This window comes from Hemibagrus wyckioides, linkage group LG21, assembly GCF_019097595.1.
Source record: "Hemibagrus wyckioides isolate EC202008001 linkage group LG21, SWU_Hwy_1.0, whole genome shotgun sequence".
NCBI classification, from domain to species: domain Eukaryota; kingdom Metazoa; phylum Chordata; class Actinopteri; order Siluriformes; family Bagridae; genus Hemibagrus; species Hemibagrus wyckioides.
The window spans coordinates 17,681,561-17,709,066 of record NC_080730.1 but is presented as its reverse complement, the minus strand read 5'-3'; the positions used below and the strand labels follow the sequence as shown (position 1 = coordinate 17,709,066).

Sequence of the window (27,506 nt, the reverse complement as noted above, 5' to 3'; positions counted from 1 at the left end):
CACGGATAAGAACCGGCAGCCGAGTGGCGATAAAAATGTCTCATTAGCCACGCAATGATGTCCATCACAATCTGACATCCTTGTCTACGAACAGCACACGGTGTATATTTAAAGAGTAAATGAGGTCGGAGGTAAAAAGTGCTGCCTGGCAGACGGTGATAAGGACGAAGCCCCCAGGATGAAGCCTGACTGGAGGTCCCGCTGGACTACTAAAGCCACTGAGCTGTAAATTCAAGACACTGAATTGAAATGCAGATGAAGATCAGTTCAGACAAGTAGGTGGAGTTTATTAATGAGCACTCACTTTAAAATCCCCAAAGATTTCTCCTCAGATCGCTGAAAAAGAAAACAAGTTGGGAAACAAATGCCAAAGAATCTCAGTACTTAATGAGATGTTGTATTTTCCTAGCAGTAACCTAGCAGATAGCAGCATTAGCTCAGTCACAATACATACAACACATAAAACCCAGAAATCATAGAAACTATACACAATTAATGAGAATAAACCGATTGTATGAGTTTTAAATGTATTTAATGTTTAAATGAACATTCTTTAAAGCTAAGAAAACCACAAATGATCTAGCTACAAGTTAGCTTGATAATGATTAGCTAGAAGGAAGCATAACTAGCGAACTGCTTGATAAGTGTTTCTTATTTCCGTGTCTTCTTTGCTGGTTTCAAAGCGACCCGTTATACGTTTATCACTGATACAGTTGTTGAGAAGAAAATGATATTTTAACAGAACAAACAGATGTTTCAGCTTTGAATTAATGGCTTATTAGTGTTTTTTTTTTCTTAGTAAATTCAGGTTTAAAGACAGTTTTGTGCCTGGAGTACAAAAATTCACAAATTCTTCACACACATGCAACTGAACTTGTGAAGAGTTTGATGAAGGATTTGGCTGTAAATCAGAAGGAGGTTACAAAACAGTACTGCCTGGTTTTATGATACTGAGATCACTTTATTATTAACATTTGAACATAAATTATAAACACAAAAAACATAAAAACAAAAACATTAAAATTTGAAAATAAACACAAAAGAAACCCCCCCAAAAATTAAATCATAATAATATTTGAACTTAAACACAAAAAAACATAAAGGTGAGAATAAATTATAAACAGAAAACTACAAAAAAGCAAAGAAATTAAAAATCAAAAATGTTTAAAATATTTAAGAACATAAGCACAAAGAAGTCATGATTTTTTTTTTTTTGAAAAATCATTTTTGAAAAATCAAAAATTAAATCATAAAACATAAGGATTTTAAGATATAAACACATTTTAACAAAAATAAAAAAAATATTAAAATTTGAACATAAATTATAAACACACTCACATACATACAAAAAAAATCTTTTTTCTTTCACAGCTTTGTCTCCAAACATTCGTCTTCAGTCGCAGAGTCACACAGTCTAATTTTTCTAAAATCCTCAGCGATCTCCAGCGGAGTTTTGCCCTTTGTTTCCGGCAAAATGAAGACGGAGTAGAGTGATCCGGCCAGACAAATGCACGCGAACAGCAAAAAGCTGAAGGACTTTATGGCATCCTGAGGAACATAAGAGAGTTCTGTTAGCTTTTGTTCAAGCTTTTCTATGGTTGAGGAGTCGGGAACAGAAATACCAGGCAGGATTATAATCTTTATTCCCGACTGCTTTTCATAGGTATGACTGCAGCGTTTTAAATAGCTATAATTATGCGCGTTAAATGCGAGAATAATAGTGTGGAATAATAGGAGTAGCGGAATTGAACTGGTTGTATTGTACTGTATTGTTTAGATTTTTTTTTTCTAGCACAGCAGCAGTGAATTATTTTTCATTTCGGATTCCTGCCTCAGCGTCTCTGACACTAATTCCCGGTTTATATTAAGGTCCTGTGTGTAATGTGATCGTTTCTATAGCAATGACTCACTTGCGTTTAAAAATTGTTGATGTGGGGCAGTTTCCTGTGAGGAGATTCAGCGCTAGAACTTCATGGAAAATTCTTTACTCTGTGTGGTTTCTCTAGAACTTGACAAGCTGAGTTTCTTTGCCTGATTCACGAGTGCGAATGATTACAGCTGCTACTGTACAACCACTGCACAAAATGTAACTAGAAATGGATAAAAAGTGTCTCATTCGTTAATAAATAAACTTCCTGTTTTAGTGTTGTGGAATAGGAAGAAATAAAACACATCAGGATGTGCTGTTATGGAGAAATAATCAACACTGGGGTCTCAACACCATGTTGCTGATTAATTTCCTGTAACAGCACACACACACACGGCTCCTCCAGTGTCTTGTGGTTATGTAAAAGTTAATACTTATTACATTAGTGGTGTCTGCTTGGAGGTTTATATACTGTCTATATATATATATATATATACACTATATTGCCAAAAGTATTCGCTCACCCATCCAAATAATCAGAATCAGGTGTTCCAATCACTTCCATGGCCACAGGTGTATAAAATCAAGCACCTAGGCATGCAGACTGTTTTTACAAACATTTGTGAAAGAATGGGTCGCTCTCAGGAGCTCAGTGAATTTTAGCGTGGAACTGTGATAGGATGCCACCTGTGCAACAAATCCAGTCGTGAAATTTCCTCGCTCCTAAATATTCCACAGTCAACTGTCAGCTGTATTATAAGAACGTGGAAGTGTTTGGGAACGACAGCAACTCAGCCACGAAGTGGTAGGCCACGTAAACTGACGGAGCGGGGTCAGCGGATGCTGAGGCGCATAGTGCGAAGAGGTCGCCAACTTTCTGCAGAGTCAATCGCTACAGACCTCCAAACTTCATGTGGCCTTCAGATTAGCTCAAGAACAGTGCGCAGAGAGCTTCATGGAACGGGTTTCCATGGCCGAGCAGCTGCATCCAAGCCATACATCACCAATTGCAATGCAAAGCGTCGGATGCAGTGGTGTAAAGCACGCCGCCACTGGACTCTAGAGCAGTGGAGACGCGTTCTCTGGAGTGACGAATCGCGCTTCTCCATCTGGCAATCTGATGGACGAGTCTGGGTTTGGCGGTTGCCAGGAGAACGGTACTTGTCTGACTGCATTGTGCCAAGTGTAAAGTTTGGTGGAGGGGGGATTATGGTGTGGGGTTGTTTTTCAGGAGCTGGGCTTGGCCCCTTAGTTCCAGTGAAAGGAACTCTGAATGCTTCAGCATACCAAGACATTTTGGACAATTCCATGCTCCCAACTTTGTGGGAACAGTTTGGAGCTGGCCCCTTCCTCTTCCAACATGACTGTGCACCAGTGCACAAAGCAAGGTCCATAAAGACATAGATGACAGAGTCTGGTGTGGAGGAACTTGACTGGCCTGCACAGAGTCCTGACCTCAACCCGATAGAACACCTTTGGGATGAATTAGAGCGGAGACTGAGAGCCAGGCCTTCTCGTCCAACATCAGTGTGTGACCTCACAAATGCGCTTCTGGAAGAATGGTCAAAAATTCCCATAAACACACTCCTAAACCTTGTGGACAGCCTTCCCAGAAGAGTTGAAGCTGTTATAGCTGCAAAGGGTGGACCGACGTCATATCGAACCCTATGGATTAGGAATGGGATGTCACTTAAGTTCATATGCAAGTCAAGGCAGGTGAGCGAATACTTTTGGCAATATAGTGTATATATATATATATATATATATATATATATATATATATATATATATATATATATATATATATAAGCCTTCCCACATACACAGTAAGCATCATTCAAAGGTGCACGTGTCCAACTTACAAGGAGAAATGGAAAAACGAAGCCGAATACAGCCAAGCCTCCCCATACTACAAGTCCCAGAAGCACGAAGGCAGCGGAGCGATCCGACTGGACAAACATCTCATAACTGAGAGGTACGGTGACGCCAGCTGTCGATCCAGAGACAAACCAACTGAATCATATGTTCAATCTTACGATATCTCAGCTTGTTCCACAGCGTTACGAGTTTTACCTGGTCCTCCTCCGAAGGAGATGACGAACAGAAACACCAGGGCGATGCTGCAGTACGGAACCCAAAAATCATAATCCTAAGGACAGAAAATAATGAAATTACTTTGTAAACATGAAAGATTTCATCAAGACGTTGATTTTCCATCATTTATGAAAAGTATTACAAGTTAAACAATTTCAAAATGAAGCTCAGGAAATAATAAGCTCCATATAAACACAATATGGCACATGTAACATAAAAATATCAATACAAGAAATAAAAATTTAAGAAGGGAAATAAAACAAAGTGTGTAATACTTCATGATAAAAGGGCATAAACATTACATTATACCATTAAAAACAGTTTAAATACCCAGATTTTAGATATTAATTAACATGAATGGTTAATGTATTTAAAAAAACAAATGTAAGTAATACATACTTACATACTTAAATATTTAAAGACAAATTGGCATCCAAACTTTTTTATTCTGGTTTAATGAATGTCGAACCTTTCACATCATTGTTGTCACGTTTCAATATCAAGTTTTAGGATAAAGTTATTCCTCGTTTGGAAAAGTGACCCACGTCTGATGAACATCTGATTCATCATCAGGACAGTTATTTAAAAAAAAACAAAAAAAAAAACAACACTATATAGTGATATGAAATAAAAGAGAATCACCTTAAGCTGAAGTGTGATGGTGAGCAAAACCATAAGGACTGCCATGATCCCGAAACCTCCCCAAAGCAGCAATCGCCTTCCAACACGCTCGATTATCATGCTCTGCGCAAAGGAGTCAACACGTCACAGAGATCGTACCACATCAGAGTTAACACGTCACAGAGATCGTACCACATCAGAGTTAACACGTCACAGAGATCGTACCACATCAGAGTTAACACGTCACAGAGATCGTACCACATCAGAGTTAACACGTCACAGAGATCGTACCACATCAGAGTTAACACGTCATACAGAGATCGTACCACATCAGAGTTAACACGTCACAGAGATCGTACCACATCAGAGTTAACACGTCACAGAGATCGTACCACATCAGAGTTAACACGTCACAGAGATCGTACCACATCAGAGTTAACACGTCACAGAGATCGTACCACATCAGAGTTAACACGTCACAGAGATCGTACCACATCAGAGTTAACACGTCATACAGAGATCGTACCACATCAGAGTTAACACGTCACAGAGATCGTACCACATCAGAGTTAACACGTCATACAGAGATCGTACCACATCAGAGTTAACACGTCACAGAGATCGTACCACATCAGAGTTAACACGTCACACAGAGATCGTACCACATCAGAGATAACACGTCACACAGAGCTCGTACCACATCAGAGTTAACACGTCACACAGAGATCGTACCACATCAGAGTTAACACGTCACACAGAGATCGTACCACATCAGAGTTAACACGTCACACAGAGATCGTACCACATCAGAGTTAACACGTCACACAGAGATCGTACCACATCAGAGTTAACACGTCACACAGAGATCGTACCACATCAGAGTTAACACGTCATACAGAGATCGTACCACATCAGAGTTAACACGTCACACAGAGATCGTACCACATCAGAGTTAACACGTCACAGAGATCGTACCACATCAGAGTTAACACGTCACAGAGATCGTACCACATCAGAGTTAACATGTCACAGAGATCGTACCACATCAGAGTTAACACGTCACAGAGATCGTACCACATCAGAGTTAACACGTCACAGAGATCGTACCACATCAGAGTTAACACGTCACACAGAGATCGTACCACATCAGAGTTAACACGTCACACAGAGATCGTACCACATCAGAGTTAACACGTCACACAGAGATCGTACCACATCAGAGTTAACACGTCACACAGAGATCGTACCACATCAGAGTTAACACGTCACACAGAGATCGTACCACATCAGAGTTAACACGTCACACAGAGATCGTACCACATCAGAGTTAACACGTCACACAGAGATCGTACCACATCAGAGTTAACACGTCACACAGAGATCGTACCACATCAGAGATAACACGTCACACAGAGATCGTACCACATCAGAGTTAACACGTCACACAGAGATCGTACCACATCAGAGTTAGTTAACATGTAGGTAGTGGTGATCTGTTTAATGTTGACCTTCGTACTCATGTAATCTACAACTTACACACGTGATGGTGGTGAGGATTTCCAAGGCCCCGACTCCCAGCGTGACGTACCGGATCTTATCCATGGGAATTCCGGCCTCCTGGAAAAGGCTGTAAGCAAAAATGCTGATCTGTGGAAACAGAGTAGGAGTGCATTATGAATGAAATATGTCATACGGAAACAGACAAGTGTAAAGATTTACTAACGTTTTGCAAAATATCAACAATACTATCCACTGCACCACAATTTTGTTTTGTTGCATTTCAGCATTTTCTGGTGTTGCTCCTTAAACCCAGAGCACCTGGGGTATCTTCCTGTGAGGGGTGGAAGAGTCTGAACTATCTGCTTGCTAAATTACTTAAATGGTGGATATTAATGAAAGAACCCAGGACATTTATTTGGCAAGGATATTGTCAACAATAGTTGTAACGATTGGGTGGGGGGGGCAAAAGAGTTAGTGTTCTTGAAAGAGATTTGAACCAAGAACCTCAAGAGTGAAATGTAAAGGTTTTACCACAAAGCCACAGTTAATCTAAACAGATAAACAGAGGAGCTGATTATCACTTATTAGCTTTGTAGATAAGATAAATATCCCCAAAAAGGGTGCCAATACAAGGCCTTGGTGGTGTGGTGACTTAGTACGCTGTTATGAGTGTGTTTCTGAGAGTCTGGGTTCAAGGCTTGGGTTAGCTATTACATTCTCATTACAAAGACTTATTGAGTGTTTAAGTGTTGTCAAGTAAAAGATAAGCCCCCCCCAAAAAGGTAAACAGCTACAAGACCCTGGTGGCTCAGTAAGCTAATACACTAAAGAGATTGTGTGTGTGAGGGTTCTGGTTCAAGGCTTGCTTCTGGTGTTGTGTTGTGTTTTATTGCATGTCTGGATGTAGGTGTTGTCAGATAAAGATAAGCCCCCCCAAAAAAGAGAGGGAATCAGAAAGCACTGGTGGCTCAGTGTGCTAGGGTTGAGGTCTGGGCTGTCCCTGCAAGCACACAGGATCGAGACCACCTCTGGTGAGCCAAAGGTGCTGGAACCCAGTGAGGCACTCAATCTGGCAAAGTGAGAGAAAGAGAGTGAAAGCCAGTGTGTCCCAACTGGGGCTCCTGGAGAGGTGGGACAGGGGGTTATGCTACTCTGGGCTCTTTCATGTTTATTTACATATACATGTCTTTTTTATTTCGTTATTTATTCTCATCATTTATATTTATTTATCAACTATATTGTTTTTTCAGTGCAATTTACCTTCCTTTGTTACTTACAGTATATAAAGTTAAATAACAAAAGTAACTTGAAAAAAACTAATTTTTGGTCCAGATTGGTATAAACACCTCATTTTTTGGTCTTGGTTAGGTTCAAACCATGAACCTTCAGACTGCACCTATACAACCCACTGATCCACCAGTGTTTGTGAAAGTTTCTATTTATTTTTGTGCATTTATCATTCGATAGCAGGACTAAACCTGTTTCACTTTATTAAAATAACCAACACAAGGCTTGACCAAAGGACCTCAGGATTAAGAACTCAACACTTTACCACAGCACCACAAGTGTGATTAAGTAACTTCCTCTATTCACCCTTCATATACCGTTATCCAGTTGCTGCTTAAAGTTTGATCTGATGTGAAGTTTATAACCAAGGTACTCTGGTGGCTCAGTGGGTAAACACACAGGTCATTCTGTCAGTGTGACATTTCTGGTTCAAGCACCAGGCAGGTGGACTTTAAACAACTAAGTGTCAAGCTTTTTTTGTGTGGAAATAAATTCCTCAAAGTTTCTAGACAGGTATCGGTGTCTCAGTGGTCTTGCATCACCCTCCCCTCTTTTTTTTATTTATTATTAGATCCTAACTTTCCACAAATTCATCCACCACTAGAGGTCAGACAGCACCATTTTATATCCTCTGATCTTTACGTTACAATTTAGAAATGTAACATTGCATAAATGTATTTAACATAACTCTTGCATTTTATCTCAGTTTGCTCACCTGACTCATTTTTAGCCATGTTAAGATGCGAAGCTGTTAGCTTAACATGTTCATGTTCATAGATCACAAACGATCAGTGTTTTGAAGCAGACCGTTCCAACAATAAATAAAAATAGGTTATAATCTAAGCAACAGACAGGAAGTTGTTATATATATATATATATATATATATATATACACATTTATAATGTAGAAGTTATGTCTTTGGGATATTTACTCCTGCGATACCACAGAACTGGATGCATCCAAAGAGGACCACCAGAGAGAGACACTGCCAGCGAACGGTTGAGTCTGTCAGCAGCTCAAACAGATTCTTATTGCGCTGTCCCTTCAGAGCAGCCTGCTCCTCCTGCATCTCCTCGAGCTCCAGTTTATAGTCACCCGGACCCCACAGGTACTGCAGAGCTGCAACAACACAGGCTTTTTTACTTCATGAGTAGCCATAACCTAAAAGATAACCAGAACTGACTTGTCTCACAGATGCTTCTCAACATTACATGTAACCATTGATGGATAAAAAGCTAATTGTGTTGGCTGCGGATTAAGACAAATAAAAATAAATGTCATAGATTTTTAGCTTTGACAAATAATAGATAGATTAATCATACAAAGCTAAATGCTCACCTTTTTTACACTCCTCCAGCTTCCCTTTCTCTATCAGTAAATATCCTGGTGCTTCAGGAAATAAGGGCAGTGCAAATATCTGAACGAAACCAATAAACGCTGGAACACAGAGCAGGATGTGCCACAGATCCTCTCGACCCAGGATCTCACTGTCACAACAGACAGAGTGTTTATTAGCATGAATGATGAATCACTGAGAATAGAGCTAGCTGGAGTTAGAGGATTATACACAGCCAGCTAACACAGACAGCTAGGTATAGCAGAAGCTAACCTGACAGGATTTCTGAAAGCACTGAGAGTCCCATTTGAAAATATTTCACACACAAATACATCCGAGAGGAATTGAAATACTGTCATGCTGAAAAGCTTAAAAATAGACGAACCTGCCCATATGTCTGAGAGAATTTTAAGTTTCAGAAAAATCATAAATCCTTTCAGGTTAGCCTTGGACACGAAGATCATACAAGATCATTTAATCCTTTCAGAAATCCTGTCAGGTTAGTGTGTGTTAGCTATCTGTATAGCATTAGCAGTGATGATTACAAACAAACAAACAATCCTGTCAGACAAATATGACCAGGTTTGTCTATGCTAGCTATATGGCTAAATTGACTTAAATTCCTCTCAGAAGTTTTTGTGTGTCAAATATTTGAATGTGACCAGGCTGACCTGACAGGATTTCTGAAAGCGATATTCAAAAAAATCTTGTATGAACCTGAAAGGATTTCAGATTTTTCTAAAAAGGTATCATTTAAAATCGCCTCAGACATCTGGCCGGGTTTAGCGACATGGCTAAGTTTTTCGATAAGAAGTGTGTTATTCTACACAGTTTTTACATCGAGGTTTCGCTGAAAACTATCATGCCGTGTTTGTTAATAGATTGCAAACAGAAAAGAAAAGAAAAGAAGAAAGAAAAGGAAACTTTAATACCATGTCATGTTTAATAAAAGAAAAGAAAAGAAAAGAAAAAGAAAAGAAAAGAAGGGAAAAGAAAAGAAGAAAGGAAAGTGAGAAAAGGAAACTTTGTCTTGTTTAATAAAAGAAAAGAAAAGAAAAGTAATTAATTTCATGCCATGTTTAATAGATTCTGGTTGTAAATACTTCGTATGCTTCAGTAACTTCTCATTTTTCCAAATCACTCAAACCCCCACAGACCTGCGATCTGCCCCGCTGTTATAAAAAATTAGCCGTTTAATATCTGAGGTTAAAATTTCTGGTAACTGAAATTATTATATATTATATATATATAATAATATTATATAATAATATATTATAAATTATATATATTATAGTTAGGTCTCAGCACTCACATCGTGTTGGAGTTATGTTATATATAACTCATTTTCCCGTCAGTCATTTAAGCTAAAGGTGTGTCAGATCGTCTCCCATGAGCTCTTATCATTTAAACCCTAATTATAAACATTACCATGCCTTATATTTCCCCTTTTTCGCTTACATCAACAGCCAGGGTTAAAGACCGAAGCTGGTTATAAATTGTGTGGATTCAGTTCCATTTGATTTGTAATTAAATGCTATAGGATTAGACCTGCACGCTCCAGTAGCTTCTCATTTCCTCACCTCAGACCTGCGATCTGCCCCGCCAGCTTCCCGATGCTGCTGAAGGTAGCCATCGTTACTGACACGGCTCCTCTTATGTTCTTGGGTGAGCTCTCTCCGAGGTAGATGCTGTGGATGTTTCCACCTAAGCCTTAATAATAAAATGAATAAAATAATATTAATAACATTTTTAAATAATATTATATTATTCATATTATTAATAATAAAATAAAATAATCAATGATTAGAAGATTTAAAAAAAAAATCAACCCTACTTAAAGTCTCTGGCATAAACTGAACAGGACTACCACATTATTATTATTATTATTATTATTATTATTATTATTATTATTATTATTATCATCATCATCAATATATAATAATAATAATAATAATGACTGAATGAAAGAATAAATAAATAAATAAATAAATAAAGTTGGGTCAAAGTGCTATACCAATCAAGCGGTAATAATTCAAAATGTATATTAAAAGTAATAATTCACAAAATTATCCTTTCAATAAAAAGTACGTAAATCATGTAAAATACAAAGAAACGTGAAAAATGGAGTGATGCTGTTAGTCTCTCCATGGTACGATGAATTGTTTAACAGTTACCAACATGTAAGAGCAATGTTTTGCACATAGAATAAAAAGCACAACACAAAAAAAAATAAAAATGATTATATTTAAGAAAATTAATTAATTAATATAAATTATTATATTAAATAAAACTGCAATTAATTATGGACAGACCTGTACATAATACACAAACTGGTTGGGGGTTGAGAGGTTACCTGAGGTTACACCGAACAGGAAGCGAGCCAAAATGATCATCTCAAACGAGTTAGCAGCTCTGCTTGTCATCATGATGGCTACAGCGACAATGTTGAGCATACTGTTCCACATCATGGCTTTTTTCCTGCGAGAAGGATTCAAAAATCCAGACTGAGTGGAAGGTAAGTGTGTTCTTTTGAAATGAAAAAAAAAAAGGACATTAAGCAATAATCTATGCAGAACTCTGTGTCTGTGAACACTCTGCTGTACACTATGGCAATGTTCTGGTTAGATTAGTGCTGTAATGTTTTGCTGGATAGATGTTTGCCTAATGACTGACATCCTGTGAGATATTAAGTCCTCATTAATAAATAGGAAAAAAGTCAAACCATAAAACACACACACACACACACACACCTCCCGAGAAGATTCAGGACAAACTGGACACTTATGCCACCAAAGAGTGCACCGATTGAGTAAAAGGCCACGAATGTAGCCCAGAGGAGTGTGAGCGTGTCTTCTCCTGGAGCTTGACCATACTGCTGAGTCCAGCTGCTGTTTATAAAGCTGTTAATGAACTGTGGCATGATCAGCAAAGACATGGAATAAATATCTGTTAGACACTGAGACTAAACATCAGAGGAATACAGTACAGTAGGAGGCATGTTCATGTAGAAAAATAACTAGCGATGCGTCTCAGTCAAATTTAAAAAAAAAAAGTTAAATTTGTTTTTGTTTTTTTTGATACCACTGAAACGTCCAGTGATTTCAACTGATGAATATAAGAAAATATTATCATATATATATATATATATATATATATATATATATATATATATAAGACAAAAAATGACTTCTTCCATAGATGTTAAAAACATCTGCTTACAGAAAACATCCAGAACAAACCTTCTTTATTTAATAAACAATATATTTTTTAACCGTTTGTTCTTAGTCTGAGATGGTGTAGATAGACAGACAGACAGACAGACAGTCAGACAGACAGACAGACCATTAGATAGATGCCACGCTTCCTACAAAAGTTTCGTAATGTTTATTGAACACTTCTGTAAATGCCACAGAGGATTGACTCACAGGATAGGGAGAGCTGATCAGCGTGACGTGACATCCGATCTGAAACGATCCTCCCAAACCAACAACGATGATGAAGAGCAAAGCCTTGCCCTGGACCTGCGACCATTCAAACACTTTCAGTTACAGAAAAAAATCTAAATCCAGTCTTTTTCTTTCTCCGAAATCCAGCAGTTATTTTGTTGATAACATGGTTAGGTCAGGGATCAGTACCGTCTCTAATAATGATGTAAAGTAAATCAGAGTTAATATTTAAAAATCTTATATTAAGTTTGCCACAATAAAGAATCTCAGTGTTATGTCAATATATATCGATTCCCAACACTAAACTATACACAAACTGGAGGCTGTAAACTTTCCTTGGCCACATCACATACATGGATGAATAGATGGAGGGATGAATAGATGGATGGGTGGATGGATGGATGGATGGATGAATAGATAGGTGGATGAATAGATAGGTGGATGGATGGATGAATAGACAGATGAATAGATGTATAAATAGATAGATGGATGAACAGATGGATGGATTAATAGATGGATTAAGGAATAGATGTATAAGTAGATGGATGGATGAATAGATAGATGAATAGAGGGATGAATGAATTGAAGGATGGATGCATATTTGGATGGATCAATGGATTAAGGGATTGATAGATGGTTGGATTGATCCATGGATGGATGGATGGATAGATCGATGAATAGATGGATGGGTGGATGGATGGATGGATAGATCGATGAATAGATGGATGGATGGATAAATGAGGTATCCAATTGATTTATTTATGTATTTATTGATTTTTTGTGGTCTAATTGTTCATATACTTTAAAGCTATGTGTACTGTATGTACACTGTCTGAAATATTTTAATTTCTAAATCTTTTCAGGTCCATTTTAATAATTATTTCTCACAGTTTTGGTTGAATTTGCGAGATTTAAGACTTTATACTACGACTACACTTACATACCGTTATCTAAGATGCACTAAAACATTAATATTGGGTTGTACCAGTATTATTGTACCATTATAAAAATCTATTATAAAAAGCCATTACACGTGTCTTCACTAGTAGTTTAAAAAAGAATCCTGTGCTTGAAATGTTACCAATTCAACTAGTTTTCCACAAAAAAAGCACAATTTTTGAAGAAATAAAATGCACAAATCGAGCCGCAATAATCTCAAATTCAGCTATTGACTCTATTTTCTTTTCTATATTTTTCTGGAAGTCAGGATTAACAGAAGAAGGGCAGAAAGGCAGAAGAGAAATTTTACTCACCAGCTGCTTCACAGAGCTCTCCATGTCTGTTTATGGAGTGTAACGCTGCTGAATCTTTTTAAACAAACTCATCTTATGCTTGGTTACACATTTCAGGTAAAAAGCTTAATTTTTGACGCCAGGTTGCTGCTACATTACAAAAGGCAGAGAGGTTAGACATTAGTGTGTTAAATATTCATTATATAATAAAAGCGTGACGTCTGGGAAGAGGTTTGAGTGTGACTCGGCCTCTGAATTAAAGGTGTCAGCGTTTTTAGATTTTTATTTAACTCTTAAGCTTCAACAAAGTGGAGAAGGATCTCTATTATTCTGAATGAGGCATGTTTTAGTGCTGGTGTAATTCACCTCGCAGCCAGCAGAGGGCACTTTAACAAAAACTTGTAATACAAACTGCTGCTTTAAAGCACACAAGACGGCCTTGAATTACGTTCTGCCTCCCGGTTACACGAGTGATGCTTTCTTGCTGCAATGTTTTATCTTTAACACAGGACAGCACGGTGGCTTAGTGGTTAGCATTGTTGCCTCACAGCAAGAAGGTCCTGGGTTCAAATCCTGTGGTTCGAACAGGCAGGGGCCTTTCTGTGTGGAGTTTGCATGTTCTCCCCGTGCCTGTGTGGGTTTACTCCGGGTACTCCGGTTTCCTCCCACAGTCCAAAAACATGTACATTAGGTTGATTGGTAATTCTAAATTTCTCATAGGAGTGAGTGTGTGTGGTTGTCTGTCTATGTGTGGCCCTGTGATGGACTGGTGACCTGTCCAGGGTGTACCCCTGCCTTTCACCCAATGTGTGCTGGGATAGGCTCCAGCAGATCTTTAACAGAAAGTTTTACTTAATTAAAAATAAAAACTACACAGCAGCAGATGCTTCCACTGTACACTTTCCACATACAGAGATGTTTCTAGAAGGACATCAGAGCAGCCTGAGAGCAGCTTCACACAAACATCTTAAATATTATTCTTTTTCATTTTTTTTATATAATACTTTTTTCTTCCTTCACTTTTAAAACTGCTTAAAATTATTATTATTATCATTATTATTATTAGTAGTAGTAGTAGTAGCATTTATTTATTTATTTATTTATTTCTGTAAATAAAAAATTAATTCCAGAAAATTACTGTGAAATAATTGACCAACAAAATTCATGTGTAAAAAAAAAAAAGAATGCCAATACAATGTCTTCTATCTGTCTGTCTATCTATCTATCTATCTATCTATCTATCTATCTATCTATCTATCTATCTATCTATCTATCTATCTGTCTGTCTATCTATCTATCTATCTATCTATCGGTCTGTCTGTCTGTCTGTCTGTCTGTGTGTCTATCTATCTATCTATCTATCTATCTATCTATCTATCTATCTATCTATCTATCTATCTATCTATCTATCTATCTATCTATCTATCTATCTATCTATCTGTCTGTCTGTCTGTCTGTCTGTCTGTCTGTGTGTCTATCTATCTATCTATAATATTTCATTTTTAGAAATGTATACAATTACACAGAGGCTTTAGTGAAACAGGACGTTTCAGATGAAAGACGTTTCAGTGAGTCAGATCACACTGTCTCGCTGTGTCAGTGAGTCCCTCCTGTCTCTTGTCTCTCAGTGTCCATCATGTTCAGTGAGAGTAAATAATTAAATCTCATTCCTATCATGAGAAAGCAGAATAACAGTAAACACTTAAGAGTTGAAGCTGGCTGTAGTAGTAGTAGTAGTACACAAACCCGACCGCTAGGTGTCAGTAGCGCGTTTTCTCCGCTGTTCACTCCTGCACGCGCGCCCTCTTTCCTCCTCGTCGTTGAGTTGCGGCTCGCCGGAAGTGGAGTTCATACATTTCTCCTGTTGTTTAGATTTCTTCATAGTCATCGTTGCTTGTCAGTGTCAGCTCCAGCCGTTATTACTGATCTCCCGTCCGCTGAAATAACACCAAATCCGCCACAATGCCTTTGGAAAACCTGGAAGAAGAAGGATTACCCAAAAACCCCGACCTGCGGATCGCGCAGCTGAAGTTTTTGCTGACTCTCGATGGCCACAGACAGGACGCTGAGGTGAAGACCGAGCTCATGGAGGCGATCCGGGCGAACAGTGAGTCAAGAACCCGGTTCCTCATCTCCTACAGTCTAATATTAACATCTGTCCTTATTGTAGGCTCGTTGTAAGCGTCCTCTGAACGCTGTGTGAGGTAGAATGAAATCTTGCTAACGGAACGCTAACGATGTTACTGTTTCCACCTGTATTGCGACGAAAAACCCGCCTTCTGGATGATGATTGGCTGATGATGCTGAAACGGTCCAATCCGTGCGGTAGTCGAGGTGTAGCACTAACGCGCAGGAGGCGGGGTTTTGACGGAATGCGGGTGCGAAAAAAAAGTGGCTAATGTGGCTTTATTGATCTTGTTTAGTAAAACACTCGCTAAGGGAAAAAATTAAATTAACCTTTAAAATGCGTGGTTGTATATAGAAGAAAAAATGACATCGATTTCTTTGATCAGATTATTTTTTATTATTATTATTTTTAATACGTATTTTTATGTGCATTTTAAAGAGTCTTAATTTTAGTTTTTTTAAATTAAAATTATTTATTTTTTACTTGTTCATTGTCACTTGAAGCTCTGCTAGTGTTTCAGCTCTAACGTGTGTGTGTGTTTTAGACATGGCTCCTTACTACGAGACCTTGTGTAAAGAACTGAAGTGGCCCGTGGATTCGGACCTGCTGAGCAAAATGAAGAAGGCTAACGAAGACGAGCTGAAGCGCCTGGACGAGGTTCTGGAGGACGCGGAGAAGAACCTCGGCGAGAGTGAGATCCGGGACGCCATGATGGCCAAAGCGGAGTATCTGATTAGGATCGGAGACAAGGTGAGAGAGGAGATTTAGTGTGGAATATCCTGGATGTCCTGCATGGCTGCTGCTACCATGTTTTTAAGTCTTGATCTTTGTTTTCCCTTGTGATTTAGGAAGGAGCCCTGACTGCATTTAGGAAAACGTATGATAAAACCGTCGCCCTGGGCCACCGGTTAGACATCGTCTTCTACCTGCTGAGGATCGGGCTGTTCTACATGGACAGCGACCTCATCACGCGCAACACCGAGAAAGCCAAGAGGTAAAAAACAAGACATTTCTATTTAAGTGAAAGTTTGAGGCGTATATATGTGAACATGTAACCCGTCCTGTGGCAGTCTGATCGAAGAGGGCGGAGACTGGGACAGGAGGAACCGTCTGAAGGTCTATCAGGGTCTGTACTGCGTCGCCATCAGAGACTTCAAGCAGGCAGCCGAGCTTTTCCTGGACACCGTGTCCACCTTCACCTCCTACGAGCTCATGGACTACAAGACGTTTGTCACGTACACCGTCTACGTGTGCATGATCGCGCTGAAGAGGCCGGACCTGAGGGAGAAGGTGAGGTGTTTCACAGCACTGCCTCATCACGGGTTTGAGACAGAGTGGAAGTCTACGACTTCCTGTTGGGGCGCATTATGGGAAAATAGTGGTGTTGTGATTACTTATTTACAGAAAACATAGTTATTATTTCTGGTATAAAAATAGTAATTGCTGGTCTTTTTCCAGGTGATTAAAGGAGCAGAGATTCTGGAGGTGCTGCACAGTCTTCCTGGAGTGCGCCAGTACCTGTTTTCCCTCTACGAATGCCGTTACTCCATCTTCTTCCAGTCTCTGGGTGAGTCCTGATCGCTTTCTCTCATTGTGAGGTCAGATCTTTTTTTTTCCCCTCTCTCTCTCTCCCCTTTATTAATTTGCCTGCTTCTCTCTGCACGGCTGCAGCTCGTGTGGAGCAGGAGATGAAGAAGGACTGGCTCTTTGCTCCTCACTACCGTTACTACGTGCGCGAGATGCGGATTTTGGCCTACAGCCAGCTCTTGGAGTCGTACCGCTCCCTCACGCTGGGCTACATGGCCGAGGCCTTCGGAGTCAGCACGGAGTTCATTGACCAGTGCGTACACGTCTGTTATCGTGTGTTTAGACCAGTCTGTAAAACCGTTAGACGTTTTTCTCACACACGTCTGCTGTCGTTCTTCCTCAGAGAGCTGTCGCGATTTATCGCAGCAGGACGCTTGCACTGCAAGATAGACAAAGTGAACGAGATCGTCGAGACCAACAGGTAAACACCATCTCTGGGAGGGATTAGTGATCAGCACATGGTGGACAAAATGAGGGAGAGCGTCTGTTAATGTGCTGTGTGAGGGGAAAAAACAGTGCAGTCTTATACAGTGACCGGTGTATTCTTTCTAGAACTATAAACAGGATTAAATTGGAGGTGGAGACATTTGGAGAAAAGTCAAATCCATGATTCTTTGACCAGAGGTCTGAAACTGTGTCCCATTATATACATGATATATTCTTCTGAGGGTTTAGTAGACATTGGAAACCCTGTTAATTACACATTGTTTTTTTTCTATTTGAACACTTTTACTCACAGCCTAAACCACGATGCACCCACCACCATGCTTCACAGATAAGAAGAGTTCTTCCAAACATTGCTGTCTATTTATTATCGATTCAGATCAGTTCACAGAACAGCGTTGTGGTACACCCAGGTGTTCTCATGCCTGTTGGAGAAGTGCTCTATTTTTAACATTATTCATTGCTCATAGACAGTTGTAGGTTTGAGAGATTTCCAGAGACCTTATCTTTAGAGGAAGTACCTATAGCAGCGTATCCGGATCGTACATTTACACACAGACAGACGTTCCTTTTAGAGTAGTTTGATGGTTCTGTGCTGAACCAAGCATCATTCACATGTTTGTAGGGGAAAAGGATCGCGCTCCAGTATGATCCTTACTTCCAGTTATCACACGCCTGTCTGACACTAACATCTCTCTCTCTCTCTCTCTCTCTCTCTCTCTCTCAGGCCTGACAGTAAGAACTGGCAGTATCAGGAAACCATAAAGAAAGGCGACCTCCTGCTGAACAGAGTGCAGAAGCTCTCTCGGGTTATCAACATGTAGCATGTTCACGCAAGCAGGAGACTTTTGCTCTGTAGGCATTTGATAGTTGTTCGGATTCCCCCCCAATTCGGATGTCTTGACTTTTGTTTTATGTACAGTATCTAATAAAACCTTTTCAGAGAAGCCTGTGTCACTGTGTCGAGTTTCAGCAGAAGATCCAGGACGTTTTTAGCTGACCTGAAACAACAAAACATCCACAACACCCCACACCCACACAAAAAAAGCACAGACTCGAGTATTTCTTTTTCTTATAAATAACAGTATAAATTACTTTTTTTTTTATTTACAGAAAACCTGTTACAAAACAAATAGACTATACAATCTTTTTCTTTAAATATTACGTAAATCTAACCTACTATGTTTGTTCATGAATTACATAGCAGCCAACACACAAAAGTCCAGCTGTTCAAATGATTGGATTATGTAGAAAACAAAATCGAAACAAACAAAACAAAAAAACCCTCAAATATACACACTCGAATATTATTATTTTTTTCTCTCTTTCGCTCGGTCTCGATGTTTCGGAGCTGTGATTCACATTCTGTATCTGTGCTTCTTTTATCGAAAACATTTCCATCATAAAAAAACATTGCCAGTGGAGCTCGAACAAATTTGACAAAGAAGTGAATCTCGGTTAAAGATGAAAGGAAAAGAAGAATCGGAAAAGAAGACGAAACGTGACTGCGTTAGGGGAAAAAAAGCCGTCTTATACAGAATTAGCGAGAGTCTGCTCCGATACGCCCTCGAGGTTCCCCTTAGGTGAAGGGAATCTAGCGGCATCTTAACAGACGTTTTATTTCCTATTTTTTGTTTTAGAAGTGCGTCTGAAGGCCTCAGTGCAGGCTTCAGGAGCAGAAAGCAACCATGAAGATAGATATATATATATATCAATAAAATACTTAATGTATTAGAAATATCACATTTTGTCCACAAGTTTCATCACTTCAACCTGCTCGCTATTTATTCAGCTGGCAAATCATCCAGCCAATACAAGTGCATATCATTCATCAAATTGGCAAATTATACAGACTTCAGATTTCTTATACAGACAGAAATTATGCTTTGTTTGTTTTGTCTATTTTCCGTCCTGTAATTATTTCAAGGGAGCACGAACGAGGGCGTGGTCTAAACCAGCACTGAAAACCTTGATTTTGATTTGTACCCTCGGGTTTGTTTCACCACGCAGTGAAAAGAAAAGAAAAGAATAGAAAAAAAAAAAAAGATCACATAATGGACAGAGAAATATTTTTTTTGTTGTTGTTTTTGTTTTTTTTTTATAAAAAAAAAAAAGAACAATAAGAAATTAAGTTTCTACAAAACCATTGATATAACACTTGTGTAACGTGGAACAGAATTTACCGATTACTAAAACAGGTGAGAAACGAATTCAGGCACTTTTCCGCTTTGTTATTAGTTTAAAAAGCTGCAAAAAAGAGAACGACTGCAGTGTTTTCGAGATATAAAGAAGTTTGGCAACGGCGGTGCATCCTTATTAAATTGCTTCTTTTAAGTCTTCTTTTTCTTCGTCGACAGCCCCACGCCATCCTTAAACACGAACGACTAGTGAAATGGGTTGATTGATGAAATCTATGGGGAGGGTTTGGGGGCCATTTTTTTTTAAGAACATCCTCTTGATTCATTTCACTTAGCAGAAAAAGCGAGAAAGAAAAGGAAAAAGATGATTTTTCTCCACTTAAGGTGGCAACGCTCCTTCATAAGGATTTCAGTCCACAGCTATAAAGAAGAAGCTCCGTTTTCGTTTTTGTTTAAGAGGCATATTGCATTATTGGCTTGGCAGTGAACCACTTCAAATCTTAAAACGGATCCATTCACGAAATAAATAATAACGATCTCAACTGTACCAAAAAACGTGTAAGAAAATGCCTGTGCAAAAATACATCTCCGTATGTACAATTCTCTCGATTCTTTTTTTTTTTTTCTCATTTTTTAACAAAATATGTATTCTGAAATAGGGTTGACTTCAATATTCGTCGATAGAAAAAAAAAAAAAGATAGGAGGAAGAAAAAAAAGAAAAAAAGAAAAAAAAAAAGCTCTCTTTTTTCCCCTCAGCTGCGATCGCTGACTGACATCAGTTCAGAATTTTTATTTATTTGCCTCCACGACTTTATACCTAATACTCTCAAAGCTTAACGAGATTCGATTGCCAGCTCTTTATGATTTTTGGATTCGTAGAAAATCCTGTCCGTGTCAATGATCAAAACACTGTGTTAGGACAGGGAGATTAGTCAGTACTGGAAGTGGCGATAGAAAAGAAACCATAGTGGTCATTCTGTACGCTAGAGCGGGAATTGCTTTTCAATTCACTCAGTGGTGTGTGTGTGTTTGTGTGAGAGAGAGAGAGAGAAAGAGAAAACATGGGGCTATAGGGCTAAGCGTCACCTTAGGAGCTTCTCACAGTGTCTCATATTCTGTAGTTCTGTGTATTGCCGCTGACCACTGACCTCGCCACCCCTGTTCTGGTATAAAAGGACAAATTTAGGCTGCTTTCACACTTGGCATGATTTTCCCCCCTTAAACAACAATGCATGATGTCCCAGTGGGGGAAACTAAACAAAGTAGAAAACAAAAAAACCCATCAAGGTGCTTTCACACCCGTTTTCCCAGAGTCTCCATCAGAGCAAAAACTGATTCTTTTGGTTTGTTTGCTATTTGGTTTCACATTGATCTGAGGGTCGTTTCGGACTGATAAATATTCAATTTCTTTCAGAAAAACAGCTCAAATCACCAAAAAATGATACAAGCATGAAGAACAGGGGAGCTGAATAAGTGCCAAGATGATTACTGCATATATTTTCTAATTTCCTGCTTGAAGTCCCCAATCCCAGGCTCTGTACTTCGACAGCTCACGTCTGATTCGTTTCGTCCAGGTGAGTCGACTCAGAGTGCAAGGTGACACTCGTGCACGCTGCACATTCACAACAGAGAGAAAAATAAAAATTCATTCAGCTAGTGAGAGAATCTACAGAAATCGAATCTATATTACGTTGCCAGTGCGTCGTTATGGTTACAGTGGGAACGCCGCAAAACAACTCTCGCTCTCGCTTTTTTCTTCTACGGGGAGGAAAAAAACCCCAAAGTGTGAAAGCACTCATGCAGATTTCTGCTATTAATGGATGAAGGGTAGTAGAGTGAAGGAAACAGTCGTGCAGCTTTCGTTCTTAGCTGCAAATGTGAGTGAAGTATTCCTTGTTGTTGTCGAGTCGCTAACAGACGAGATGAACGTCTTACACGTTCTAGTGTAGATCCTGTGCTGCTGCACACAATAGACTAAGTCTATGTAAGAAATTGCATGGTCTCGTTTAGTGTGTTGAGATAAGCACTCGTCCCCTTACAGCCTGATTTGTCCAGTAGTGATTAAGGGAGATCTGGGAGATTGTAGTTTGACAGGTACGAAAGGTGATCAGCAATCTGTCCGACTGCGTAGCGGCGTGTAGAGCTGAATAAAAACCGACGGGCGCACGGTTCTCACTGCTAACACTGACGGTTCAAAGTCAGGTTTTAGAGAGGACATGAAGTGAGGAGCTTCGTTATAACCGATTAAAATGAAACTTCGGTGATTTTCAACCTTATCTCTATCCACCAACGTTTTTAATTTTTCATTAGGAACTCTAGTGTGGCTCACAAACTCCGGTGGTTTTCTGATAATTCATTCAGATGTTGAGACTGCAGTGGAGTCTCCCCACATGACCAGACACCGAGACAACGTGTGATTACTACGCTTTTTTCTGAAAATAAGAACAGACAGCCGGTTTACTCCAGCTCACTTAGGTCTAATATATAACGTAAATTACATAAACAACCATTGCAACACTAACAATAAAAGGATCTTAGTACGACACGGACCTGTGCAGACAGCCTGCTGTTAAAAGAGTAACTCATTTAATCAAAAGTTTCAGGTCAAGCGTTTGACATTAAACAGAAGGTTAACCTGGATTGTCAGGATTTTTTTTTTTTAATACATAGATATTTTTTAGAGAGTAGGAATTCTTGTCCGTGGTAAACACACACACACACACACACACACACGTGTGGTGGATAGAGATGAAAAGCTGAAATTTCATTCCTTTAATGAAAGTATGGAAACAATAAGCAGAAGCTGCTTAGCTTTCCGTACGAAAAAGTTTCAGTCCGACTCGTTAGCAGTGCTGAATTTTGTGTTACGAGAACGTAAATTAAAGCCGTATTAAAACCGAACCTGGGCCGAGTTAACGAGCTACAATTTTAAATTCTAGATTTCTAAAAGGTTAAGGAAGTTACTGCTGATTTCAATGTAGCTGCAAAATAACATTTTGTTCCATGGTTGCTGTATGTAAACAAAATGTTTTCTAATGAAATATTAAGACTTAAATCAACGCTCATCATTTTTACCCTTAGGCTGTTTGGATACTTTTTTTTTTCTTTTTTTTAGTTCTCTCAAAAATGTGCTGAATTGCGTTATTGTACATAACTCCCCCTTTCAGAAAATAAATATGTTCATTATACCAAACGGGATTGCATTTTTTTTTTCTTCTCTGAGACTCCTGATATTCGATCCTTTTCCTGTGCTCCACCCTCCAACACTCACAGTTCACACAGAATTTTCATTTCCAGTATTCCGGTATCACCCACACACACACACAAATCGACCGAAATGCTCTTTCGCTAATGAAGTCCGTCTGATGCTGTGATGAAGTCCGTCTGACGATGTGTAGGCGTGGCCCAATAACCAGCCCTTTACTGTACGTCTGCATCACACACTGCCTGCCACTGCAGCGACTGGCATTTCGTCCACTCACCACAGACAAACACACACATACACAAGCATGCGCACACACTGATGTGCCCCTCTCATGGTGTATTTGCCACCTGTGTGATGCCCCCTTGTGGCCGGGAGAAACAGCGCGCCGTCACTCAGCAGCCCAGTGTGCTCTCCACCCTGAGGATTGTGGGAAGCTGAGAGTAAGAGAAGTAGAAGAAGAAGAAGAAGAAGAAGAAGAAGAAGAAGGCCTCGTGCAGTGTGCCGTGACGGGCGCTAAGGGAGCTCCGCTCCACCGCTTCGCACCCCCAGAGCCGGCCCACCTGTGTCAGGGACGGGCCTTTGGCTAGGACAGGAAGATGAGAGGAGTGTTAAAATTCCGCACTGCATTTATACACAAACAAGAGATACATGTATACATTTATATACAAGTACAGAACTAACATGGAGTTTGGCAATAAATCATTCAAAGCTTAGACATTTTTCACACACAGTGCCTTGCATAAGTATTTTAGCATTCTCACAATTCTTACGAGTTCTTAAGAGAGTGCTGGGTTTCTACCAAACAAGGGCAAAGTGTTTTGGTCTCCTCAGACCATAGAACCCTTTTTCTTCTTCGCCCAGATGTCTGCAATACGGCTAACGTACCAAAATAGAGTATAGCAGAATTGCCCAACATCATTCATGTACTTGAAAGAAGTGCAAGAATGCGATTTCTCTAACAATTAAGCAAGTCTGCAAACCCTCGACGCCTTGAGAGCCACACACACCTGATGTATTAGTGAGTTGTTGTGAAGCCCCGGAGTTCCCGGCATGGCCCGCGCGTGCTTGCCGTGAATGTTGTTGATGGCTGGAGACTTGGCCATTTTAGGCCTGCTAGGCCCCTGTGCCCCTCCACCTCCCCCTGCAGATGCTGCAAAAAAAAAAAAAAAGAACACTTCATTGCTACAAACGGAATTACACACAGGATATGCCAAGAAAACACAAAAGTCAGATATAATAGTGATAAAATAGTGAATAGAGTTATATATTAGTTGATGATTAAATGCCACATCATTGTTTTAAAGACATGAGCTCAGTCCTACTGCACACAGAACACAATAACATGGTTTGTTAAAGCACTCGTTTCCACATTCTTGGATTTTGTGACATCGTTTTTGCTGAGGTCAATATCGCAAAGCCACACTTCAACATCTTAGAATGCTTTTTATTTTTTTAGATTTTTCAGTGCAACAACTGCCACTGGAGTGGTTCAGAGCTGAAAATCTCACTGGGAGATTACTCTATCATAGAAATCACGGTCCAATATGCAAATGAAAATCACACAATTTATTTAGCTGTAAATTTGATATTAAAAAAAGTTTGTTCCACTTTTATGTTACCTGTACAGGTAGCTGTGCCTGTGAGGCTGCTGGTGGCCTGTGAACTCTTCCTCCTCTTTGTGTCGGTTCTCCCGTCTGGGTTGTTCACAAATGGGCCGAGCGATAGCGTGGAGTCGCTGCTGTTCATCATCACGCTCATGCGTTTGATTGGTTCGGCTGCTTCCTGACGCACGCTCATCGAGTTGCCGCGGCCTGGCGGACAGTTCATACCTGCACTGTGGGAGGAAGAGGAGGAGGAGGACGACGAAAAAGCCACAGAAGTGGAGTTTAGCGACGAGTGAAAGCTGCTCCCTGAGGTGCCTGAGTTCACCATGCAGTTTTTTTTCAAAGAGGAAGAGGAGGATGAAGGGGAGGATTCCACGCCATATTTCAGCAGAGAGCTGTTCTTGCGTTTCTTCGACGAGCCGAGGCTTATCGCGCTGCTGCTACTACTCACACTCATGCCACCGGTATCACTGCTGCTGTTGTTGTTAGAGCTGGAGCTAGCTAGTGCAGCCGGAGAAGGCTCCTTGACCCAGAAGTGTTTGGGTCCGGAGCGAGACTTGGCGGATTTGTTCGAGCCGGGAGTGGAGGGCAGCGAGGACGAGTGTGCTGAAGGCATCTGGGGTGAGGACGAGGACACTTGTCTGGACGAGCCGCCTCCACTGTAAGTGAGCTGCTCTCCGGCCCTCTGTGACGTGACACGGGCGTTTAGGGTGGTCCCATACGACAGAGTGGGCTTGCTGTCATGTGATTGGCTATAAGGCGGTGGAGGGGAGGGGCTCAGAAAGCCCGAGGAAGAGGACAGTGAGTTTGTGCTAGACCGGTGAGACGACGTAACTGTTGACGAGGAGGAATTCTCCAAAGCAAGTGGAATTTTTCTGTGCGTTTTAAAACACAAAGCAATATGTGAAACATTTAATACTGGCATTTCAATTAATTAATAGAAAAAAACATAACAGATGATGTTACATTAATTAGAAATGTTTAAAAAAAAAAAAAAGACCTGTGTGGCACCAAAAGTCATAAATAAAGAGTTTTACTCAAGGTGTCTCACTTAAGCGACAGCTATTACATGCAAGTGCAAAAGTCTGTACACCCTTAACAATACAATTCCACGTATATGTGACTTACTGCCTTCTCCGAGTATTTTGTTGTTGCAGGATATAGCCATATTTCATTTTTACACTCATTGATTTTACATTTTAGTGATAGAAGAATAGAGATCAAAGTCCTAGTCTACCAGAGAAGTCTATACAAGAAGCAGCGTCACTCACTTCCACATCAGCGAGTTGACGTGTTTGTCCATCATGGCCACCAGTGCATACCGGACTCGATCCCAGCGCCGGTCGAAGGAGTAACAGCTTCTCCCGAACAGTCGGCTTCCGAAAGTGCAGAACTACCGAAACAAAGAAGGAGAGAAGGTTAAAAATCTACGACACAGTGAACATCATTACATATTCTAGTGAGAGCTGATATTATGGTTTATACAGAAAGAAACAAATTGCCTGCTTGGCAAAAAAAAACAACTACTCTACATTTCCTATGAGCTTACAAGTGCATTATGGGTATTCTTCAATCAGACATAAACCTTTTCGGGATGTCGTGAGTGCACTTGATATTCTCCCATCATGCCTAACTCACTGTTCTCTTTGAACAACCATCACCTGATACTAAATGACTAAATGAATAAATAATAATCCTCTAGGGATTAGACTGTAATTTTGTCTTAATAAGGGATAACAGAATCTTGTTGGTGGCATCACAGCGACACCTTAGGTGGAAAAACCCACGCAGGACTGAGAGAAGTACTCACAGCAGCTGGCCGTGGATGGTAACCTGAATAGTGACAGTCCAGTTTCTCCATGCTCTCCTCTCTCTCCTCGTTCTCGCCCTCGTCACTGGAGGGACAAGCCGCACCGTCGGGCGTGGGAGCCCAGTGGGGATTCAGGGTCGGGTCAGGGGTCACGGCGGCATCCCCTAAACTGCTCAGCCCACTGTGAGAGCTGCTGCTAAAAAACAAAAAAGCAATATCGATATAGTTGGAATACCTGTTTACACTTGTAGGCATGTTCAATGATGCTTGAGCATGTGTGTGCAGTTTATTAATCTGCTTTTACAAAGATGGATTGAGGACGAGCGAGGAAGGGTGAGGAAGAGTGAGAGTGAGGACACGTCAAAGAAGTGAGGATGAGTGCAAACGACTGACTCACCGTGGAAGCACAGGATTGTGGGGTTTGGCTTTGTTGAGGGGGAAGAGCTTGGCTGCATCAATGGCGGCTACCGTAGGGTTGCCGTGGTGAGGGGGTGGGTGGGGCTCCCTGAGAGGGGGTGGGGTTTGCTGTGATGGCTCCGTCTTATGCTGTTGTTGCTGAAGCTCCTTCTCCCGAGCTCGATTCTTGTGCTCTGCCAGCAACACGTCAAAGCGTTTCCGCCTCCCAGGCACTGCCCTTCTCTGGCTTAAGGAATGTGTCTGCATGGGGGGGGGGAGCAGTTACGCCCTGGACAATCTCCGAATGAGTGTAATCAACTCTAATTACTCTAAAAAACTGTTTTGGAATAAAATCACTGATTTCTGACAAACAATGAAAAGTCATCTATCAAACTGCATAAAGACGACCTGGAGCAAATTCACTTCTGATAAAAACGGACACGTAATACGTGATATGCAGGTTGGGCCGGAACTAACCTTGCATGTTAAGGATCTTGTGCATGGCTTACGTGCTCCGATATCCATTACACCACAATGGACATCAGGATTGAACTCGCGTTCTAGAGGAGAAACAAAATCAAGAAAGAATAAAAAAAGATAAGGTACAACTCAATACAATGCGATATAAACAGAGTAGGAATAGTTATATATATATCTAAAATTGAAGCCATGAGAGCATAATGTGTGTTTTATTAAACTGGAGGAAAACGCACAAGAACAGCAGACAATGATGTAAGCGAGACTTCATATAAGCCTGGAAAAAAGACATTATTCCCCTCTGGAAATGGACAATTTTTCACCAGTTTCAC

The 27,506-nt window shown here is 40.1% G+C and overlaps 3 protein-coding genes across 5 annotated transcripts in view; 1 reads left to right on the top strand and 2 right to left on the bottom strand.

The window, feature by feature from the left end:
- Positions 1-1,229: 1,229 nt before the first annotated feature.
- Positions 1,230-13,445, bottom strand: slc2a9l1 (solute carrier family 2 member 9, like 1). Its single transcript, XM_058373012.1, has 12 exons — positions 13,406-13,445; positions 12,132-12,227; positions 11,457-11,617; positions 11,060-11,184; positions 10,287-10,416; positions 8,709-8,857; positions 8,302-8,489; positions 6,119-6,229; positions 4,604-4,705; positions 3,941-4,016; positions 3,730-3,857; positions 1,230-1,548 (listed from the first exon to the last, which is right to left on the bottom strand). Exons 1-12 carry the CDS (start codon positions 13,427-13,429, stop codon positions 1,366-1,368), a joined length of 1,473 nt encoding a protein of 490 aa, XP_058228995.1. The 5' UTR covers positions 13,430-13,445; the 3' UTR covers positions 1,230-1,365.
- Positions 13,446-15,209: 1,764 nt separating this feature from the next.
- On the top strand, positions 15,210-18,490 carry psmd6 (proteasome 26S subunit, non-ATPase 6). Its single transcript, XM_058373356.1, has 8 exons — positions 15,210-15,491; positions 16,057-16,262; positions 16,361-16,506; positions 16,583-16,802; positions 16,971-17,079; positions 17,184-17,352; positions 17,443-17,520; positions 18,271-18,490. The coding sequence occupies exons 1-8, from the start codon at positions 15,347-15,349 to the stop codon at positions 18,365-18,367; spliced, it is 1,170 nt and encodes a 389-aa protein (XP_058229339.1). The 5' UTR covers positions 15,210-15,346; the 3' UTR covers positions 18,368-18,490.
- A 1,138-nt stretch (positions 18,491-19,628) lies between these two features.
- Positions 19,629-27,506, bottom strand: part of LOC131342446 (ataxin-7) — a 31,995-nt gene continuing 24,117 nt past the window's right edge. For 2 of the 3 annotated variants that reach the window (XM_058373354.1, XM_058373353.1), the window contains 7 exons: positions 27,175-27,257; positions 26,699-26,958; positions 26,302-26,497; positions 25,763-25,884; positions 24,507-25,366; positions 23,895-24,037; positions 19,629-23,470 (listed from right to left, as the gene is read on the bottom strand). In XM_058373354.1, coding sequence (XP_058229337.1) covers positions 23,453-23,470; positions 23,895-24,037; positions 24,507-25,366; positions 25,763-25,884; positions 26,302-26,497; positions 26,699-26,958; positions 27,175-27,257 — 1,682 coding nt within the window. In that variant the 3' untranslated portion in view covers positions 19,629-23,452. The remainder of the gene's footprint in view (positions 23,471-23,894; positions 24,038-24,506; positions 25,367-25,762; positions 25,885-26,301; positions 26,498-26,698; positions 26,959-27,174; positions 27,258-27,506) is intronic. The other variant, XM_058373355.1, reaches the window with a different exon arrangement.

Excerpts from the sequence above, each read along its gene's own strand:
- slc2a9l1 (XM_058373012.1), bottom strand. The coding sequence starts at position 13,429 with ATGGAGAGCTCTGTGAAGCAGCTG. Across the intron at positions 11,618-12,131 it reads TGATCAGCTCTCCCTATCCT|TTCATTAACAGCTTTATAAA; the intron begins GTGAGTCAATCC and ends ATCATGCCACAG. Across the intron at positions 1,549-3,729 it reads TCGTTTTTCCATTTCTCCTT|GATGCCATAAAGTCCTTCAG; the intron begins GTAAGTTGGACA and ends TATGTTCCTCAG.
- psmd6 (XM_058373356.1), top strand. The coding sequence starts at position 15,347 with ATGCCTTTGGAAAACCTGGAAGAAGAAGGATTACCCAAAAACCCCGAC. Across the intron at positions 16,803-16,970 it reads GGCCGGACCTGAGGGAGAAG|GTGATTAAAGGAGCAGAGAT; the intron begins GTGAGGTGTTTC and ends GTCTTTTTCCAG. Across the intron at positions 17,080-17,183 it reads CATCTTCTTCCAGTCTCTGG|CTCGTGTGGAGCAGGAGATG; the intron begins GTGAGTCCTGAT and ends GCACGGCTGCAG.